The 21,812-nt window shown below is 57.4% G+C and overlaps 2 protein-coding genes across 6 annotated transcripts in view; both read left to right on the top strand.

Annotated features, from left to right (window-relative positions):
• TRPM2 (transient receptor potential cation channel subfamily M member 2) overlaps nt 1-10,408 on the top strand; it is an 85,809-nt gene extending 75,401 nt beyond the window's left edge. For all 4 annotated transcript variants that reach the window (XM_017888686.1, XM_017888689.1, XM_017888687.1 and 1 more), the window contains 5 exons: nt 4,023-4,109; nt 5,230-5,335; nt 7,104-7,205; nt 8,744-8,860; nt 9,510-10,408. In XM_017888686.1, the coding sequence (XP_017744175.1) occupies nt 4,023-4,109; nt 5,230-5,335; nt 7,104-7,205; nt 8,744-8,860; nt 9,510-9,635 (538 nt within the window). In that variant the 3' untranslated portion in view covers nt 9,636-10,408. The remainder of the gene's footprint in view (nt 1-4,022; nt 4,110-5,229; nt 5,336-7,103; nt 7,206-8,743; nt 8,861-9,509) is intronic.
• Nucleotides 10,409-16,454: 6,046 nt separating this feature from the next.
• Nucleotides 16,455-20,688, top strand: LRRC3 (leucine rich repeat containing 3). Of its 2 annotated transcripts, none has more exons than XM_017888721.1 (2): nt 16,455-16,623; nt 17,468-20,688. In XM_017888721.1, exon 2 carries the CDS (start codon nt 17,615-17,617, stop codon nt 18,386-18,388), a length of 774 nt encoding a protein of 257 aa, XP_017744210.1. In that variant the 5' UTR covers nt 16,455-16,623; nt 17,468-17,614; the 3' UTR covers nt 18,389-20,688. The 2 variants fall into 2 exon arrangements, with proteins under 2 accessions (XP_017744210.1, XP_017744211.1); XM_017888722.1 differs by lacking the exon at nt 16,455-16,623 and adding an exon at nt 17,224-17,301.
• The last annotated feature ends 1,124 nt before the right edge of the window (nt 20,689-21,812 follow it).

The following is a 21,812-nucleotide window of genomic DNA, read 5'->3' as shown; positions in this document are numbered from 1 at the left end:
TTTTTTTTTTGATTATTCTTGCCAGTGGTTAATTTTATAATCTTTTCAAAAAAGTAACTTTTGGATTTGTGGATTATCTTAATTTTCTATCTCATCCATTTTGCTTTTATTGTTATCTTTCATTCCTTTCTACTTCTTATGGATTTGCTCTTATGTGTTAGAGCTCATTTTTATTCAATTTTCCTGGTTTTCTAATAAGGGTACCTAAGACTATAAATTCTCTCTAAGACCTGGTAGGCTGTATCCCTTAAGTTTTGATGTGTAGAGATTTTATATTTTACTTTATAAATTTCATTATAATCTTCATTTTACACTTTTGTTTTGCTCTTTTTTTTCTTTTTGTGGAGAATGAGGTCTCACTCTCACTCTATTACCCAGGTAGGTCTTAAACTCCTGGGCTCAAGCAATCCTCCTGCCTCTGCCTCCCCAAGTGCTGGGAATTACAAGTGTGAGCCACCACATCCAGCATAATCTTCATGTGATTATTTAGTGATGTACGTTTCGGTTTTTTTAATCTTGAGAAAGAGTCTCACTCTGTAGCCCAGGCTGGAGTACAGTGGGGCGATCTTGGCTCACTGCAAACTCCGCCTACAGGGTCCCAGTTCAAGCAATTCTTCCGCCTCAGCCTCCCGAATCACTGGAATTACAGGCATGTGCCACCACGCCAGCTAATTCTTTTTGTATTTTTAATAGAGATGGCATTTCACCATGATGGTCAGGCAGGTCTTGAACTCCTTACCTCGGGATCTACCCTCCTTGGCCTACCAATATGCTGGGATTACAGGCCGGAGTCACTATGCCTTGTCTGCTATTTACAGTTTTTAAGCCATTCTTTGTTATCACCTTCTAATTTTATTGCACTTTTGTTGGAGTGGGATTGGCAACACGCTGATTCTTGAAATTGAAATGTCCTCCATGGCCCCAGTCTCTACCTTGGATTGTTGCAGCTGCTTGACTGTAACCCTAACCTAACCCCTAACCCTAACCTTAACCTGTAACTGTAACTCTAACCCTAACCCTAATCCTAACCCCTAACCCTAATCCTAACCCCTCACTGTAACCCCTAACCCTAACTGTAAGCCTGTGTGAGCTTGTCTGACTCAAGTCACTCACACACTCAGATGCCCTTTCTGGTACAGGAGTGACTGTCCCCCACGTCCGTCTGGGGCCAGCCCCCTCACTGTATTAGTTTGCTATGGCTGTTGTAACTAAGTACCACAAACTGGGGGGCTTAACAGAAATGGATTATCTCACAGTTCTGAGGGCCAGGAGTCTGAAATCAAGGGCCACACTCCCTCTGAGGGCTTGAGGGGAGACCCCTTCCTGCCTCTCCAGCTCCTGGTGTTCCTGACAACCCTTTGCATTGCTTGGCTTGTGGATGCATCACCCTGATCTCTGCCCCCTAGCCACATGGCCTCTCCCTGCATGTGTCTGTGTCTCTTCCGTTCTTAGGATTATAAATCATACTGGGTTTAGGGCCAACCCTATTTCAGTGTAGCTTCATCTTAACTAATTAAACCTGCAGACACTGTTTCTGAACAAGGCCAGATTCTGAGGTTCTGGGAAGGACATAAATTTATGGGCATTGTTCACCCCAGTGCACCTTTGTGCTAGACCCGTCTCCCATTGCGTCTCAAGGACCTCATCCCGAGCATACTGCTCCTCCTGCACCCGGGTCCTCCTGCCCTCTTGCATTGCTCCTGTCGACATAACTCTTTAAACACACCGTCTCCTTGGCCCCTGCCCACTCGTCCCTTCCTCTTTTGAATCCACTCCACTTGGGCTTGTCTTGCCCATTCTTTCTGAAATGGATTGAGGTCAGGTCAGCAAAGATTCTGCCTTGTTCAACCCAAAGGCCAGCTCTCCACCCCACAGCCCTCCTGCATTTCTGGAGCTGTGAGTGGATGAGTGAATGAACATGTGATTGCTGCAGCTGGAGTGTTGCTGTTTTCACGCTTTGGGGTTGTGTGGGTAGGTTTGTGGACGGGCCTATGCCTTGACGTCGTGATGGAGCTACCGGGCATACAGCAGGGAGATGAGGGGTTGAGAACCGTACGGACAAGATGATGACCGGGGGCTCAGAGATCAGGGCACAGTGACAGCAGCTGAAGACTCGGCTGTGGGGTGGGGGCTGTAGTGCGGGGAGGGCAGCGTGGTGGTCCGAAGCCCCTGCTGCCCGGCCCACTCAGGCTGACTGAGAAGCAAGGGTGCATAGTGTTTGTTTTCTCCTGGCAGGAGTGGGCGTGCATGTGGTTTAATGGTAGGAGCCGTCAGGCCCTTGACCTCCCCCCTGGCTCTGCCACTGGCCAACTAGGGACAGGGACAGTGAGATGACAGCAGGGCCCTGGGGCCCGGAGCTTCCTGTGGGGGTGGACTCATGCCAGGCAGAGCGTGTGGCCTCCTCTGTGAGCTTCTTGACCAATGCACTGTACTCAGCGTGAACAGCAGTTGCAGGGAGACGAGGCAGCCTTGCTCCCAGCAGCAGGACCCGCCGCCTTCCTCTCCTTCTGGAGCTCAGTGCAGCTCTGCCCAGTGCCCAGTTTGTCCATGGCCTTGGTTCTGGGTTCTGCCCGCTCAGTGGCGTGAGTACAGGAAGGAGAATGGTGGCTGGCAAGGGTGGGGTAGACAGGAGTGAGAGACGGGCTTGGGGTTGAGGGGAGGCAGCAGTGGCCCTTGCAGAAACCCTGAGTGAGCCCCGGCCTTGCAGCTGAGGTCCCCGGGCCTTGCTGCATGTGGTGCCAGCTCCGTAGCTTGGTGGAGCCGGGGCTTTGGTTTCTGAGCAGCTTCTGGGGAGGCTGCCTGGGCCCCACTGCACAAGGACCCCCGGCCACAGAGGAGACCGCAGAGTGAGCTGGGAGGGCTGTCTGAGAGGCCCCGCCAGTTGGGCCCTACACACTGGGCAGGTTCTGGTGTGGACTCTGATCACCACGGATGCAGGCAGGTCTGCATAGCGGTGCAACGAGAGCTGGGGCCCCTGACAGCTGGGCAGGAGCAGGGCAGCTGCTGGGGGACAACAGAGAGGAGGGGCTGGGCGGAGGCAGGGAGGCCAGCTGGAGGCTGCCATGCCAGGCGGGGTCGGGGACGGTGGCGCAGGCCTGGCTGGTGGCCGCCAGTGCTAGAGGTGGTCAGCTGTCCCAGGGCAGCCATGCACGGCTGCGCGGACTTAGGAGGATGGAGTCCAGGCTGTGCAGAGAGGAGGCCCGTGAGGGGTGGGTCGGAGGCTGCAGCTCTGGTGGGGTCTGGAGGTCAGAGTGGAATGGTGGAGGAATGATATCACTGTCCCCACTGTGGTGGGGATGCTGGTGGTGGAGATGGTGGCGGGGACACTGGTGGTGGGGACGCTGCTGGGGACTTTCTGTAGACGTGGAGGCCACCCCCACCGCATGGGAGCAGCGGTGTGTTTCTTCCTTCTGTTTTAGTGGTGCATTCACAGGAACTGGCCTGTTTCTAGAACTTGCTGTTTCATATAGGACCTCATGGTGTCAGGGAGACCAGCCTGGCCCAAGGGGAAGCATCTGTGGCTCCTGCTGCCTGTGGTTAGCACACGCTGCTGGGGGTCTGTGTGGCCTATCACCTGTGGCCTCACGGATGCAGGGCCTCTGGGTGTCTGGCCTGGCTCCCACGCCGCCCCTCGGAAGGCTGCCGGGATGGAGACCATGCTCTTGCGTGCTGGGGCCTTTGGACGCAAAGCGCTGGCCTGAGCAGTCGGCTAGTTCCACGCTCTGTAGGGAGAAGGTGGCCACTTTAGCCCCTCTCCGACCTGCAGTGGCGGGACTTCTGCTCCCAGGGAGACCCTTCCCCCACCAGGTGACCCCAAGGTAACCCAGAGCCTTGGTCTTACTCCTTGGGGGTCCCAAGGGGATCCTCCCCTGTAGGCCAGAGCAGGTCCCTAAAGAAGCCTGAACGCCATCTCACTGTGCACCGGCTTCTGACGCCCGCTGTCCCCTCTCAGTTGCCCTCCCCGCCCTGTCCTGCTCCCCCAGTGGTGGACGGTGGACTGAGTCGAGCCCTCTGCCTCCCAGGAACCCCATGGGCCGGACGGGACTGCGTGGGCGGGGGAGCCTCAGCTGCTTTGGACCCAACCACACGCTGTACCCCATGGTCACGCGGTGAGTTCACGCCTGCCAGGCACCAGCACCTCAGCAATGCAGCCGCTCCCACCTTCACCAGGGGCTGCTGCCACTCCCCGGTGCTCAGGGGCCAGGAGGGCGGCTTTGGTGCTTGGCACTTGGTGCCCATCAAGGGGACGTGAGGGGCGTCTGTGGATAAACATGAATACACCCGAAACGGGGTAGGAATGTCCATGCTTCCCGTCCTGGAGGAAGATCCCAGGACCGTGCCCCTCTCCCGGGGCTGCCTTCACTTTTCTGCCGGTCCCAGCCCATTAGAGGACCCCCCTCCACAGGGACGCAGCCCCACGCTCAACCCCCACCACACCCATCCACAGACAGCGACACAGCTCCACACTCACCCCTCAGACTCAGTCCTCTGCACTCCAGCAGCCGGCCCACTGCTCTCACCCAAGGCACAGCCCGCCTTCCGTGCGGGTGCAGACGCCTCCGTCCCTGAGGAAACTGCTGGGGGTTCTTGCTGCCCACATTGGGAAGGAGTGGGATTCTGGGGCCCAGGCCCACCTGCTGTGCCCCGTGCTCTCTGGGGGCTATGCCTCCACAGCCGAGACCTCCCCCAGTGGAGGGGCGTTGGGCCTCAGGGTCCTCTTGCTGCCCAGCCCCTCATCCAGTGGCTTCTCTGGCTGTGCAGACATGGCCCTGGGGTGCGAGTCAAACCCTCTGCTCCCTGGTCCTTTGGCCTCTCCTTGGCATGCCCAGGTGGCACTCAGCACCTCACATCACCCCTGGGCGGCACCTGGCACCCCACGTCACCCAATGTCACCTCGTTGGGTTCTCACCAGCGTTTTCTAAGAGTGCTCAAACTGCAAAGCTGGGTCAAAGGGCAGGTACCTAAGGGTTTTAATCTTTAAAAAATTCTCCATGAGGGCTGGGGCTCTCTCTCGTCCTACCAGATGTTGATGGAAGTGAGGAAGGACATCCCCTAAGTGGTTACTAGCTCAGTCTTTTCCCTGGGGATGAAGAACTTGAAAAAGAACACAGTTTGAGCCTGCAGTGGGCCTGACACCGCCCCGCCCCAGGCAGGGCCAGCCCCAGCGCGGCGCAGGGGAGGGTGGAGGCCACAGTGGGTCCTGGGCAGCTGTGGTCGCTCCCTCTGCAGGTGGAGGCGGAATGAAGATGGAGCCATCTGCAGGAAGAGCATAAAGAAGATGCTGGAAGTGCTGGTGGTGAAGCTCCCTCTCTCTGAGCACTGGGCCCTGCCTGGGGTAAGGCTGCAGCACGTGGGGCCTCTGTCCACTGGGCTGTCTGTGGGTCACTTGTCCATCCATCCATTCTACCCACAGACTGAACACCAGTCCCCGGGCAGGAAGGGTTTGAGACCCCAGCCTGTTTTGTCTGTAGAAAACATTCCTCCTCCTCCCGTTTCCTCACATTCCGGTTGGAAAAACCCACCAGAGGATCTTTTGGTGCACAAACACTAATGGGGCACCTACTGTGTCCCAGGCACAGGCTGCAGACTACCTGGGCTCCCCTTGTGGGGTTCAGGGTGTTGGGGCCAGAGGTAGCTCCTCACCAGTGTCTCAGACACCAACCTGCTCCTGACCTTCAGGGCCAGGTGCTGAGCCATAAAGACAGGACAGTGTCATCCAGGGACAGGCACAGGCAGGGCCCAGGGGTGTGCACAGGCCCCTTAGCTCAGGGGCAGTGGCTGGTTGTGGGGCTGAGGCTGGAACGCACGCCAGGGTCTTGTGGGAGGGGTGGACACAATAGGGACAGATGGCCTGGGCCTTTCCTGTTCCTGTGCCTCCAACAGCTCCTGTTTCCTCCCAGGCCAGCAGGGGCTCCGCAGCCCTCCAGCCCCCTCACTGTAGGGGATGGAAGAGGCTGGTCCTGCCAGGAGGTCTGAGTCCTGCCAGGCCTGGCCATGGCGCAGGACCTCTGGGGTACAGCCTGCCCCTCAGGGCCTCTCCTCTGCACCTGATCTGGGGAGTCTGTGACAACCCAGCAAGAAGCTGCTGCATTTCTCTGACCCTGAGCTCACAGCCTGGTGGCCGCTGCTGCTGGTGTTGGGGGTGTGTGTGCTATGGTGGTGTGCAGGGCAGCAGTGCCACGAGGGCCTCTGGGCAGGAACGCAGATTCCAGAGCCCAGGCCCAGCTGCTGAGTCCCAGTGCTCTGGGGGCCTCGCTCCACAGCTGGAACCAACCTCGCAGCAGAGGGGGCCTTTGGCTTCGGGGTCCCCTTGCTGCCCCGCTGCTCTCACCAGTGGCTTCTCTGCCTGCGCACACCCAGCCCTGGGGCACAAGTCACCCTCCGCTCTGTGGCACTTTGGCCTCTCCATGCGGGGTGCGTGGGGTTGGCATCTCTGTCGGCTCTGGCTGGTCATTGAAAAAGGCACTTGGAGGGGCCTTCTGGGTTCCTGGCTCTGTAGGGCACTCATGCTTGAGGGTGGGAGTGTCGGGGCTGAGGTGGGACTGTGTTGACATGGCCTGCAGAGTCTTCATGTTTCAGTGGGACTTTGAATGACAAATAGGATGGGAAAGATGGGTGTGGGGAAGAGGAGGTTCGGGCTGGAGTCCGGTCCCTGAGGCAGGTGGCGCTCGGGAGCTTCTGGGAGCCCAGCCAGCCCAGGCTGGGGTGGGACTGGGAGAGACGGGAATGCAAACAGGCCGCCGCAGCCTGCTGCACTGGGCATGAGCTGGGACGGGCGATGCCCAGAGCAGGCGCCCGGGGAGCAGGGAGGGGTGCCCTGTCATTCTTAGGGCGCCTGAGCTCAGGGAGGGTATCCTGGGGCCTGTCGCTGCTCCTCAGAGGTGGTGGCTGCAGCCCAGTGCCCCCTGCTCGGGCCATGGCAGGCTCACACATGCTGACGTGGATGGCTGGTTCTGGGCAATGTCACTCCAGCCCGAGACGCCGCCTGCCTGTGGCTCCCAGGGCTGGGCCGCTGCCCATGGCGGGCAGGCCAGTGGAGATGGGTGCCAAGGCAGCCTGCGGTCCCACTTCAGTGCCCTGTTGACCTGCCTCTGTCCGTCCAGGGCTCCCGGGAGCCAGGGGAGACGCTGCCTCAGAAGCTGAAGCGGATCCTCCGGCAGGAACACTGGCTGGCTTTTGAGAACTTGCTACCACGCGGCACAGAGGTATTCCTGGCCTGTTTGCTCTGCTCCACCTGTGTGTTCCCAGGGCTGTAGGATGAACACAGCATGATACTGGGGACCTGCCCCGGTCCCACCCAGCTTCACCAGGTGACGGTGGTCCCAGCCCCTGCCCCCACGTTGCACAGCTCCCAGAGGACCAGGAAGCATAGCTGTGTGCAGGCCCCTCAGACATCTCACCCTCCCTCTCTGTTCCATTTTCTCCTAAGTCAAGGGGGATGGGCTGAGGACCCTTGCTGCCTTCGGGTGTGACCGTGGCTTGGAGGCATGGTGCCACCCTCCTCCCCACATCCACCCTTGCCTTGGGCACAGCTGCGACCAAGGGTGCTGGGAAGCCTGCCCCTGACTCCCAAGCCCTGGAGAGCCCTTCCCACGGGCATGCCCAGCTTGGGGACCGACTGTACCAGGACTTTGTTTACTTCTTTAGAAACCTCAATGTTTCCTTAGAAAGCCTCCATCTCCAGCTCTCTCTCACACAAATGCATGCACACTTTTTTTTGGAAACAAAGTCTTATTCTGTCACCCAGGCTGGAGTGCAGTGGTGCGATCTTGGCTCGCTGCAGCCCCCACCTCCTGGGCTCAAGCAATCCTCTTGCCTCGGCCTCCCAGGTAGCGGGGACTATAGGGGTGAGACACCACACCCGGCTAATATTTTGTATTTTTGGTAGAGACAGGGTTTGGCCATGTTGCCCAGGCTGGTCATGAACTCCTGGGCTCAAGCGATCTGTCCACCTCAGCCTCCCAAAGTGCTGGGATTACAGGCGTGAGCTACTGCATCCAGCCCTTCATGGACACTCTTTATAATAACAGGCTACACGGGCTGGGTGCACTGGTTCATGCCTGTAATCCCAGCACTTTGGGAGGCTGAGGTGGGCGGATCACTTGAGGTCAGGAGTTTGAGACCAGCCTGGCCAACATGGCAAAACTGTCTCTACTAAAAATACAAAAATTAGCCAGGCCTGGTGGTGCATGCCTGTAATCCCAGCTACTTGGGAGGCTGAAGCAGGAGAATTGCTTGAACCCAGGTGGCAGAGGTTGCACCACTGTACTCCAGCCTGGGCAACAGAGTGAGACTCTGTCTCAAAAAAAAAAAAGTGATCAATGCCATGGCGTGGAGCACTTCACAACATTGTGCAGCCACCACCTCTATCCAGTTCCAGAACATTCCATCACCCCGAGCTCCTCCCCAGCACTCCCGAATCTGCTTCCCATCTCTTTGGATTTGCGGGTTCTGGACATCTGTTATGAGTGGACTCCTACAGCAGGTGGCTTTTGAAACTGACTTCCTTCACTGAGCAGACGTTTCCAAGATCTCTGCAGGGCAAAGACTGTTCAGGATATGTCTGTTCAGGATGAAGCCAGCACTGGGCTGCTCCGCAAGGCAGGCTCGGGAGAGCTGGGCCAGGGTCCTGTGTGTAGTGGAAGCTGTGCTCAGAGCTGGGGCAGGGTGGAGGGCACATGGTGGGCCAGGGCACCGCTCAGGAGTCCCTTGCTGTCGGGCTTACCCTGCCCTGCCCATCCAGGTGTACAAAGGCTACATGGACGACCCGAGGAACACGGACAATGCCTGGATCGAGACGGTGGCCGTCAGCATCCACTTCCAGGACCAGAACGACGTGGAACTGAACAGGCTGAACTCTGTATGAACTTGGCCTCCCGGGAGGGGGAAGTGAGGGGGATGGGTATTGGCGTGGCCTCCGGGGAGAGGGGAGGCAGGGAGGGGGTCTGGATTCTGGACGTGCCTCTGGGGCATCCAAGGGAGGGACCTGGCCATGCTCTTGGGGCCCAGGGCCAGAAAGTGGAGGCTACAGGATCAGTCTTGCCCAGAAAGTGACAAAGAGGGTAACAGGGAGAGGCCAGGGAGCCACTGCAGATGGCCAGAGCTGACAGGACTGGACAGGTGACCCTGAGGGCCCTGGATCCTCCAGGGAGGCCTCAAGGGATGGCATCCGGGGTGAGGCTGGCAAGGCCCCCCCACCTCTGCTGCCGGCTTTTAGCCTTTTATGGGGATCAATCCTGCTTGCTCCTAATTCAGAACTACCATGGGAACGTTCCATGTGATAACCCCGGGCTTTATATGCAGGCTAAACAGCTCCCGGCAAAGCTGCACCTGCATCTTCTTTCCCTGAAGGATCCTCAGGGCCTTGTGGGTGCACCTGACACAGGGGTCCTGCCTCCCATTTCACAGAGGAGTAAAGTGAGGGTGCCCTCGAAGGCTGTAGTGTGTAGGGCTCAGCTGGGCAGAGGCAGGGCTGGCAGGGAGGGTCAGCTCTGACCTTGTTCTTCCAGAACCTGCACGCCTGCGACTCGGGGGCCTCCATCCGATGGCAGGTGGTGGACAGGCGCATCCCACTATATGCGAATCACAAGACCCTCCTCCAGAAGGTGGCAGCTGAATTTGGGGCTCACTACTGACTGTCCACTCAGGCCGGGCAGCTGCAGTCCGTGGACGGTCCCCCCGGAAACCAGGGCTTCTCTCTCCCGAGCCTGTCCAGGCCTTAGGCGAATCCTGGGCCCTGCCCAGGATGGGGTTTGGTGGACCCACTGCCCCTCACGGCTGCCGCAAGATACCACAGACGACCTCATGAACTGGATGGGGTCAGGGTGACCTGGGAGGAGAGCTCAAGACAGGGCACAGGCCACTTGGAGTTGAGGGGCCCTTGGGACCTGTGGCCATCAGGTGAGGGGCTGGGCCTGTGCTGGGCCCTTGGCCAGAATTCACTCCCTTCCTGGCTGTGTCACCCCAAGCAGCTCATCCACCATGGAGGTTACTGGCCTAAGGCAACTTCCCTGGAGAGTTGGGGTCCTCTGTGGCCCCCTCGGGCCTATGCCTGTGAGGAAGGTGCCCTGCCACTCTGCCCAAGAGAGCCTCCATGTTTCAAGGTGTCTCAACACGGATGCTTGCCTGGCCTGGGGGCACCGTATGAACTCCTGGCTGTCAGGATAAGCTCCGTGGGGGGACAGGAGCCCAGGCCTGTGAAGAGACACACAGGGCCCCTGCCAGGGTTAGCCCCAGGGACCCTGGGAGGAGGCTGCAGCAGCTCTCCCTCCCCACTACCTGGGAGCCACGTGCTGGCCACGCCCAGGAAGGAGGGACGGTGTGGGCAGGAGGTGGGGACCTCATGGGCAGGGCCCTCAGGATGGGGAATGTGGTAAAACCCAAGATGTTAAATCATCTGCCATCTCAGGCCTGGCTGGCCACAAATAAAGTTCCTGACACATCCAAGGCCGGGGGCTGTGTCACAGCTGCCTGAAGTTCTCCTCCATCCACGGGTGAGCTTCTGAGGCCTGTGGATGCCCTGCAGCCCCTCGGCCCTACACCCCCCATTTCTCTGACCCACCAGCTCATTTTCCTAAACCCGGGCCAACATCATCCCCAAGCCCTCCAGGCCAGGATGGCGGCATCCACCTGCCCGCCTCCTTGGCTTCCCCTGCACGGGGGTGCCAATGTGCCCCTGCAGGGGCTCCAGGAGCCTGCGGCGGCGCTGACCGCTGAGCCACCTGGCCCAGGTGACCCCCACCCTGCTCAGGCAGGCTTCTTGTCTTCCACCTGACCCAAACTCTCTGGCACCCCCAAATCCCCCTCACCCCACAGCATCACCAAGGGACACATACTGACCCCTTATTGCCCCTGCTTAGAATCAGTCCTCATCACCAACTTTCGGGACAGATCACGCCTGGTTCCATAAGAAATCGTAAGATCTTCAGCCCCTTTCGAAGTCTCAGAGGCAGTGGGGCTGGGAGGTCCTGAAGCTGCATCTGTGGTTCAGGCATCCGTCCAGCCGCAAGGGGCTCTCATGGTGGCAGGTTGAACGCAGTCAGGGGGACTGGATGTGGTCCACCCACTCCTCTCCAGCTCCCTGTCCCCCTGCAATGCAGCCCTCCATGTGCAGTGCAGCCTCCAGGTGCCGCAGGGAAAGCCTGTGATCCTCGGACTGGCTGGGGCCAGACCTCTGCCAGGGGCATGTTGTGCCAGTGCTCCTGTTCTGGCTGCGCCCACCGGGCTGAGCTCCCACGACTGGGGCAGGTCCAGCCTCGTGTCTGTGGGATCTAGAAAACACTCAGCTGAAGGTGGCACCCAAGGAGAAGGGTGGGCTGTGCCTGGGGGCTGTGGATTCCCCTTGACGCTTCTGGCCTCCCACAGCGCTGGCCCCTGCCCTGGAGACAGCCGGGGCTCTGTCTGAGGTCCCCCATGCTGGGTGAGGGGCAGGGGCCAGGCCAGGAGGGATAAGTGTGGAGGCAGGGGCAGCAGAGGGCCCTGGAGGGCAGCAGGGCAGTCAGCCTGCACCCAGTGGCTGGCTGTGGCAGTGAGGCAGGCTCATTTGAGGCCGCCCTGTCTGAGTGTGGGGTGGGCAACCCCGGCTCCTTCACCCAGGATGTTTTATTCATTTGCCTGATGGCATCCCAGCCCCATGGATGCTACAAGTGCAGCTCCTCCGTGCCAATCCCCAGCGAGACGCACTCAGACCTCGCCTGACCAGATGCCCTCGCAGCTGGGAGAGCGATTAACCAGCTGGAGCAGCTACATTTTACTGCCAGACCACAAGGCTGGATCCTGGGCAGATAAGGGAGTGAGATGCTCAGCCCTGAACGCAATCACAGCCACGAGGGAGGCTCAGACCAGGGAGGCAGAAGGAGGCTTCTGGTGTTTTTGAGAGCACAGGCTGTGGTTTGGAGCAGACGGCAGCCCAGGTTGCATGCAGGGCCCTCGGAGATGGCTGACGTTTTCACCAAATGGGGCAGGCCACACATGCAGAACCCGGGGGACTCAAGAAGGCACTCACCACGTGGCTTCAGGCAAGTGCCCCCGACTCCTGAGTCAGTCGGTGCACACACTGTCAACACCTGGAAGCGTCTGCAACCAGCCAGCAGGCTGCACACCTGCCTTGACAGTGGCATAACACACACTCAATTGTGCACACACCTCAGGTGTGAGCAGCCGATGGGTTTCTTACTTATGTCAACAATGAGCACCGGGTCATCTCCAGCCCCCGGAGCCCTGGAGCCCCCACATTGTTGTCCCATGCGTCTGACCTCCTCACCCCCCACGAGTCTCATCTGCTCCTGAACCTCCCCAGTCGGAACCTGGCCAGGTGTGCTTTGCAAGCCTGGCCTCCTTCACTCTTGGTAATGTCTGCGGACTCATTCCTGTCTACACTGCAGTGTTCAGTGGCAACTGCATGAATTCACTGAATTTAAAAGATACCATAATGTTTGGGTTTGCCTTTGGCATCTCTTCTGCTTTGAAACATACCAACTTCACAGCTGGCCTCACTCAGCTTCTGCAGTTTCTCTGCTCATGTTCTTTGTGCCTTGCAGGATTCCCCACTGCTTTTAGCTGTCACTGCTCCTGTCTTCTCTTGTCTTCCGTGAGCTTTTTGCCTTTGAATGCACTGACCAGTCACTTTGTAGAGTTTTTCTCAGTTTGGGCGTGCCTGGGATGTTCTCACCATTGGAATGGGGAGATGCATTTTTGGCAGGAATATCGCAGAAGTGACATCCTTCTCATGGTGTTGTATCAAGGGTACGTGATGCCAATCTGCCTTGCCACTGACAGCCCGAGCTTTGTCACATAGATAAGGTGGTTTCTCCACTGAGAAGCTGTTATTACTTTTTTAGAGTTAATAAATATGTCAAAGCAGATACTTTGATCCTACGGAAATCTCCAAGGAAGCTAATTTAAGTATAAGACACACTAGGTAAAAAGTAGCAAGGTGAAAGAAGATATCCCATGCTAAACTAATCAAAGGAAAGCAGGAATCGATTTCAAGTCGGAGTCTAGGGATAAAGAGGATCATTTCATGATGACACAGGGGTCAACCAGACAAGAGCATGCACGACGTGAGTGCAGGGTCTCAAAACACATGAAGCAAAAGCTGATAGAACTGCGAGGAAAAACTACAGACAAATTTGCAATAACAGTCAGAGGTTTCAACACCACTATCAAGAATTTGTTTGAGACAGGGTCTTGCTCTGCCGCCCAGGCTCAAATGCAGTGGCACAATCATGGCTCACTGCAGCCTTGACTTCCTGGGCTCAAGAAATCCTCCTACCTCAGCCTCCCAAGTAGCTCGGATTACAGGCATGCGCCACTATGCATGGCTAAGCTTTTGATTTTTTGTAGAGACGGTGTCTCACTTTGTCGCCCAGGCTGGTCGCTCAATAATTAGCAGAGCAAGTAGACAGAAAGGGGATGATAATATAGGCGACTCAAATAACACAGTCATTGCTGCTTATAGGACACTTCGTGGAGCAACAGAACACAAATTCAACTGCACATGCAACAACTGCCAACCATATTCGGGGCCATGAAGGAGTCTCAATAAATTTAAAAGGATCCAAAACATAGAAGATGTCCTCTGACAACAATGGATTTAAATTAATGATCAACAGCAGAAAGAGCTCTGGAAAATGCCCAAATATCTGGAAATAAAATAGCATAGTTCTAAACTTATGTGTCAAAAAGGAAATCAAAGGGAAAATTATAAATTATTTTAAACTTAATAAAAATACAGTATATCAAAATTTCTGGGATGCAGTTAAAGCTGGACTTAGAGGGAAATTTATAGTACTAAATGCTTATACTAGAAAAGAAGGTCACAGATCAGTGACTCCAGCTTCCACCTTAAGAGACCTCAAAAAGAATAGAAAGTCAAACCCAATGTAAGCAAAAGAGGCTGGATGCAGTGGTTCATGCTTGTAATCCCAGCACTTTGGGAGGCTGAGGTGGGTGAATAACCTGAGGTCAGGGGTTCGAGACAAGCCTGGCCAACATGGTGAAACCCTATCTCTACTAAAAATATACAAAAATTAGCTGGGCATGGTGGCGCATGCCTGTAATCCCAGCTACTCGGGAGGCTGAGGCAGGAGAATCGCTTGAACCTGGGAGGTGGAGTTTGCAGTGAGCTGAGATTGCACCCACTGAATTCTAGCTTGGGCCACAAAGCAAGACTCTGTCTCAAAAAAAAAAAAAAAAAAAAAAAAAAAAAAAAAAAAGCAAAAGAAAGGAGTGGAAGTCAATGAAAAAAAAAGTGCAACAATCAATGAAACCAAAAAACTATTTCTTTGAGAAGATCAATACAATTGATAAACTTCTGATTGTTCAGTTAAAAAAAAAAGCTACAAATTACCAGTATCAGAAATGAGAAAAGTGACATCACTTCAGGCTTCACAGATGTTGAAAAGGTAAGGGAATATTATGAATAACTTTATGCTAATAAATTCAACAACTTAGATGGGCAATTTCTTGAGTGATACAAACTACATACATTCATTCAGGAATACAACAAACTCAGCAGTTGTATATCCATTAAATAATTCAACCACATATAAAAATGATAATACATCATGACCACGTGGGGTTTATCCCAAGAACACAAGATTGATTTAACACTTTAAAATCAATCAGTATACGCTATCATATTAACAGACCATCACACAAAAAGATTCTCAATAGGTGCAGAAAATCAAAATCCAACTTTCATTCCTGATTTAAACAACTCTCAGCAAACAAGAGAAGGGAAAGTCTTTTCAACAGTCTGGAAAAAACTGATTATCCACACACACAAAAAGTAAACATTGAATCATATCTCATACCATAAACCCAAATAAAATAGGTAATAGACCCAAATGCAAACCTTAAAAACTCTAAAACCCTTGTGACTTTAAGTGAGGCAAATCTTATATATGACACCAAAAGCAGGATCCATTAAAAAAAAAAAAAAAAAAACAAACCATAAATTGCACTTCCTCACAATTAAAAACTTCTGCTCTTTGAAAACCTGTTAGGAGAATGAACACACAATCCAAAGGCTCAGAGAAAACATTTACAGATCACATATCTAATAAAGGACTTGTATCCAGAATATACAACAAACTCCCAAACTCAATAATAAAAAAAAACCCAATTAAACGTGAGTAAAAGATTCGAACTCAATGCTTACTATGGGAGATGGAGAATAAACAGATGAAACGATGCTCAACATCGTTGGCCAACAGGGAAATGCAAATTAAAACCACAATTCCATCGATCACCACACACCTATTAGAGTATCTGAAATTAAAAAGACCAACCATACCAAGTGCTGGGGAGGATGTGGAATGTAAAACCATACAATCGCTTTGGCAGTTTCTTAAAAAGTTTCACATATGGCTACCGTAGCATCCAGCCACTCCACTCCTAGACATCAAGAGAAAGAAAAGCATTCATCCAAAGACTTGTGCACAATGTTCGGATCAGCTTTATCTGTAAGAGCCAACACCAGAAACCACCCAAATGCCCACGAGCAGGTGAATGGAAAACTGTGGTACACTCATACACTGGAGTACCATGCAGCCATACAAGAAATGCCCATTGACAAACCAAACCACACAGGTAAATCTCAAAAATAATTGCGCTGAAAGAAGCTACACAAAAAGTACATATACGATTCCATTTGTGCAAATGACAGGAAATGCAAAGTAATCTGTAGTGACAGAAGGCAGATCAGTGCTTGCCTGGGGATGAGGGAGGGCAGGGACAGATGACCAAGAGGGAACCCAGGGTGTTCACTAGGCTGATTGTGGTGATGGTTTCACAGGCATATCCGAGTGTCAAAACGTATCAAATTAAAATATGTAGCTGACCGTCTATCAATTACACCACAATAAAGCTACTTTTTGAGAATCATGAGGATGGTTCAGGTCCGGCTCAAATGCCCCCACCCTGCATTCCTCTTTGAGATGTCAGACGCCAGAGCTGGGGCAGGAGAAGACCTAGATGGGCGGAGATCTAGCCCTACTCACCTACTGGCCACGGGGTAGGCGAGGGACACTCGGCAGGGGCTTCCCGCGGACCCAGGGTCTTCAAGCCCCAGAAGCCCCAAAGCCAGAGGAAAGAGAGGATTTGCCCACAGTGAGGTGCAGGGGCTGGACCCGTAGCTCCTCCCGGCCCGCAGACCCCGCCCACACCCATAACCACGCCCTCAGCCCCCACCACGGCGGCCTCAGTCCCACAACCACGCCCACAACCCGCCCACAGCCCCTGCGACCTGAGTCTTAGTACCAGCTCCATCTAAAGCCGTACCACCGGCTCCTCCTATGCCACGCCCCATCTCTTTCAGGCCCCGCCCTCAAACCCCGCCCCCGCCTCACCACAAATCCCGTTCAGGTCTCCTTGCATGCCCCGCCCCTTCCCCGCCCACGCGGGAATCGACACAGCCAGTCTCCGCCTTTCGTCGCGCCCCTCCCTCCAGGCCCCGCCCCTCGCCCGCGCAGGCCGGAGCCGCGGCCTCCCCAGCTAGTGGTCGCGGGGCGGGCACAGGGGCAGCGGGGTCGCCGCCGCGCCAGGCGTGGAACCGGGTCTGGCGGGCTCCGAGAGACCCGGGAGCGGCGCGCAGAGCAGCCTCCGGCCGCCGCCGCGCAGGTAAAGCCCCCGCCCAGCCCTGGGAGCGTGGATCCCCCACCACCCATGACCATCCCCCCGCCGCGAGTGCTCGGGTCTCGGGGGTCGCAGGTTCCGGGGGTCCTAGGGCTGGAGGGTCTAAAGGCTCGAGGTCCCGGGGGTCCGAGCCCCTCCCGGCCGGCTCCGCGCGCGGCCCCGCCGTCCACGCCCAACGCGGGCCGCGCGCACAGGGCTTGGCTTTTCCGTTTTCTCCGCTTCTTTCTTCAGGCAGTTGAAAGAAAAGGCGCGGTTCTGCGCCCGGTGCGAGCCGCGGCTCCTTTAGAGCCGGCAGGGAAGGGCTTGCTGGGTTATTACAGTTTTTAGGGATTGTCGGAGCCAGCCAGGCGTTGGCTGCGGGAGTAGCCCCTGGCGCGCGAGCGCCCGCTGGTGCCCGGCCACGTGCCCAGCTTGACCCGCGCTCCAGGTTTGGCAGAAGCTCCAGCCGTCCCCGACCTCCTGGCATCCACCCTGAGGAGGGGCTGGGTGGTCCCAGGCCGCCGCCGCCGCCACCCCGCCACCCGGCCTTTGGTCCCCAGTGGTGTGGGAGGTGGCCAGGGCTGACCGCAGTGACCACCGACTGGGCCACGCGGAGCCCCCTGGCAGTGCCAGCTCCTTGCACTTGTGGGACGCTCCTCCCGGGCGCATTGGGAGTCTCCAGAAGTAAGTTACAGGCAGAGCTGTTTAAGGAGGCGTGGTCCCCATCCCAAACCCTTCAGTGGGCCCTGGACACCCTCCCCACCAGTGGACGCGTTTCCCAGATGACTGCAGCAGGCAGTGCTGACCACCCTCCTTCCCTCTCCCCTCCCTCCTGCGTCTTCCCTTTCAGAGCTGCCAGAGTGGAGTGCACTGCTTCTCACAGCGGGGCAGGATGGCGGGTTCTTGTCTGGTTGGATAAGGCCTTACCGGCAGAAAAGAGCTCCATCTCCAGGCCTGAGCAGAGGCGCGCATCTCCCCACTCCCAGGCCAGGTCAGGATGGGCAGCGTGCGCCTGCCTCGCCCCTCCCTCCTGCTGGTCTCCACCCGGGGGTCTTGTCTCTTCCTCCTCTTCTGCCTGCGCCTGGGCGCCACCTGCCCTCAGCCCTGCCGGTGCCCTGACCATGCAGGGGCTGTGGCTGTCTACTGCAGCTTGCGGGGCCTGCAGGAGGTCCCCCAGGACATCCCGGCCGACACCGTGCTCCTGAAGCTGGATGCCAACAAGATCTCCCACCTCCCAGACGGGGCCTTCCAGCACCTGCACCGGCTCAGGGAGCTGGATCTGTCTCACAACACCATCGAGGCCATTGGCCCCGCCACCTTCGCGGGCCTGGCCGGGGGCCTGCGCCTGCTGGACCTGTCCTACAACCGCATCCAGAGGATCCCCAAGGACGCCCTGGGCAAGCTCAGTGCCAAGATACGCCTGTCCCACAACCCCTTGCACTGCGAGTGTGCCCTGCAGGAGGCCCTGTGGGAGCTGAAGCTGGACCCTGACTCCGTGGACGAGATCGCCTGCCACACCTCAGTGCAGGAGGAGTTTGTGGGGAAGCCTCTGGTTCAGGCTCTGGATGCAGGTGCCAGCCTCTGCAGCGTCCCCCACAGGACCACAGACGTGGCCATGCTGGTCACCATGTTCGGCTGGTTCGGCATGGTGATCGCCTATGTCGTGTACTATGTGCGCCACAACCAGGAGGATGCCCGGAGGCACCTGGAGTACCTGAAGTCTCTGCCCAGCGCCCCCGCCTCCAAGGACCCCATTGGCCCGGGGCCCTAGCGCCTGTCCCGGCAGACCCCGCCTCCAAGGACCCCATTGGCCCGGGGCCCTAGCGCCTGTCCCGGCAGACCCCGCCTCCAAGGACCCCATTGGCCCGGGGCCCTAGCGCCTGTCCCGGCAGACCCCGCCTCCAAGGACCCCATTGGCCCGGGGCCCTAGCGCCTGTCCCGGCAGACCCCGCCTCCAAGGACCCCATTGGCCCGGGGCCCTAGCGCCTGTCCCGGCAGACCCCGCCTCCAAGGACCCCATTGGCCCGGGGCCCTAGCGCCTGTCCCGGCAGACCCCGCCTCCAAGGACCCCATTGGCCCGGGGCCCTAGCGCCTGTCCCGGCAGACCCCGCCTCCAAGGACCCCATTGGCCCGGGGCCCTAGCGCCTGTCCCGGCAGACCCCGCCTCCAAGGACCCCATTGGCCCGGGGCCCTAGCGCCTGTCCCGGCAGACCCCGCCTCCAAGGACCCCATTGGCCCGGGGCCCTAGCGCCTGTCCCGGCAGACCCCGCCTCCAAGGACCCCATTGGCCCGGGGCCCTAGCGCCTGTCCCGGCAGACCCCGCCTCCAAGGACCCCATTGGCCCGGGGCCCTAGCGCCTGTCCCGGCAGACCCCGCCTCCAAGGACCCCATTGGCCCGGGGCCCTAGCGCCTGTCCCGGCAGACCCCGCCTCCAAGGACCCCATTGGCCCGGGGCCCTAGCGCCTGTCCCGGCAGACCCCGCCTCCAAGGACCCCATTGGCCCGGGGCCCTAGCGCCTGTCCCGGCAGACCCCGCCTCCAAGGACCCCATTGGCCCGGGGCCCTAGCGCCTGTCCCGGCAGACCCCGCCTCCAAGGACCCCATTGGCCCGGGGCCCTAGCGCCTGTCCCGGCAGACCCCGCCTCCAAGGACCCCATTGGCCCGGGGCCCTAGCGCCTGTCCCGGCAGACCCCGCCTCCAAGGACCCCATTGGCCCGGGGCCCTAGCGCCTGTCCCGGCAGACCCCGCCTCCAAGGACCCCATTGGCCCGGGGCCCTAGCGCCTGTCCCGGCAGACCCCGCCTCCAAGGACCCCATTGGCCCGGGGCCCTAGCGCCTGTCCCGGCAGACCCCGCCTCCAAGGACCCCATTGGCCCGGGGCCCTAGCGCCTGTCCCGGCAGACCCCGCCTCCAAGGACCCCATTGGCCCGGGGCCCTAGCGCCTGTCCCGGCAGACCCCGCCTCCAAGGACCCCATTGGCCCGGGGCCCTAGCGCCTGTCCCGGCAGACCCCGCCTCCAAGGACCCCATTGGCCCGGGGCCCTAGCGCCTGTCCCGGCAGACCCCGCCTCCAAGGACCCCATTGGCCCGGGGCCCCAGCGCCTGTTCCGGCAGACCCCGCCTCCAAGGACCCCATTGGCCCGGGGCCCTAGCTCCTGTCCCGGCAGACCCCGCCTCCAAGGACCCCATTGGCCCGGGGCCCCAGCGCCTGTTCCGGCAGACCGCTGCCAATGGCTGCTGTCACTTCTGTAGTAGATGGTAACGGATGATGCTTTTGCTATTCCCTGAGGCAGGTATCACAGCCATGTGTGCTGTGCTCCCCCACTGTTGCCCTCGAGCACAGCAGCACCCCCAGGCTGGATGGTTTTGCCATCACATCCGTGTGACGGATGAGGAACCTGAAGCTTAGAGAAACAGAATGACTGCCTGTGACGACACCATCAGGAAATGATCCCAATGGGACTTCAACCTGGGCTGTCCATCGTGACATTCCGCCTCCTTCCACCATGCGAGCCTCTCCCACACAGGGCCCGCAGGCTGTGGATATGCACACAGAGGACACGGAGTGCTCCACAAGCGTGAGGGTTCACGAGAGGGGGCTTGGGTTCAGGTTCACCTGCTGAAGGCGCTGATAAGTCCTGTGCTGAGGAGCTGGCTTGCCCTTGTTTACCTACAAAGTGCACTGTAGGTAAACATGAGCCTTGTTCCACTGTTCCAGGTACATTGGAACATGAGCCCTGTTTCCAAAGTAAGAGACCAGGATTTTCTAGAGAGCTAAGTGGGATGTGTAGCTCAAACAAACTGCCCTAAGCTTTTTATTCTCACAATGTTTGAGTAACCCCGGTGCCAAAATTTCAGTCCAGTAATGGGGTGAACACTATGGAGACAGACCTGGCAAAAGTCCAAGGTAGCTTGCCTAGGGGAAGACAGCAGCCACATACCTGGGGCCCTGCCTGCTTCCTGCCCCTCTGGCTGTGCCTGTTGTGGGAGGCCCTGCCCCGGGGTGATCTCGGCTCACTGCAACCTTCGCCTCCCAGGCTCAATCACTTCTCCTGCCTCAACCTCCTGAGTAGCTGGAATTACAGGCACCTGCCACCATGCCTGGCTAATTTTTGTATTTTTAGTAGAGACGGGGTTTCACCATGTTGGCCAGGCTGGTCTCGAACTCCTGGCCTCAAGTGATCCACCCGCCTCAGCCTCCCAAAGTGCTGGGATTACAGGTGTGAGCAACCATGCCCGGCCCTGTGCCTTGCTTTTTCTACTAAGATATAAAACAGCTTTTTCCAAGGCCGGGAGTACTGGTGATTGATGTTTCAAGGCCAATCAATGGGATGCTTCATTTTCTCCAGCAACAGGAACTCTTTTCACCTTTGCTGCCAGGAATCTCAGAGATAATTCAGTATTCAATTTACTTACCTAACATTCAGGTTAGATGTTACCTCCACCTATATGATAGTAATTCCTAATTTTATTTTTTATTGTCCTTTTTATGAGTGTTTATATTTTAAAGTACTTTATTTTTTGGGGGGGTGCAAAAGAGTGATCAGTGTACATTGTGTGTAGACTGAAGTGTAGGCATGTAGAGATGCTTCACCAAACAGATGCTTAAAAATGATTGGAAGTTGAGGGTGGTTTCTGTTTGGAAAGCATCAGGTGACTTGGAAGGTGAGAGCCTGACCAGGGTGTGTGCGCTGGTTCTGATGTGCCCAGTGTGTGCAGTGCGAGTCACAGGAGCGTCTGTGTTGTGAGGTGCTTGGTGGGCTTTGCTCTGCCCACCGTGCAGACATGGGGGTGGGTGAGGAGCCCAGCCTAGTGTGTGAGTGGAGGCAGCCCCAGGCCCCGCCTGCTTCCCTCATGCCACGCTGCCTGAGTGTCGCCGTGCTCAGAGGATAGAGACCTCCACGGAAACTGCCAGCATCGCTCACCCTTCCAGCGAGAGCTAGAACCAAGTGCCAGCTCCCGGGAGTGCACCCGTGCTGGTGTGGGGCCCCGTGGTCCTCATGGTCCAGACAGGGCCAGCATGTGGCGGAGTGTCCGGTTCCACTGTTTGGAGGAAGCGGGCGCTGACACAGCAGAGTGCCCTGGGCCTGTGGGGGTTTCTATCCAGAGGCCAAGTGGCTGAAAGCATAGGATAAGGATGTGTGGGTAAAGAACCAGTGCCATCCCTGGCTCTCTGATGGATGCAGGCGGGGCAGGTG

Source organism: Rhinopithecus bieti, unplaced genomic scaffold (assembly GCF_001698545.2).
Source record: "Rhinopithecus bieti isolate Rb0 unplaced genomic scaffold, ASM169854v2 scaffold_18153, whole genome shotgun sequence".
In the NCBI taxonomy this organism is placed as follows: domain Eukaryota; kingdom Metazoa; phylum Chordata; class Mammalia; order Primates; family Cercopithecidae; genus Rhinopithecus; species Rhinopithecus bieti.
The sequence above is the reverse complement of the archived record's forward strand: the minus strand, read 5'-3'. Positions and strand labels throughout refer to the sequence as shown.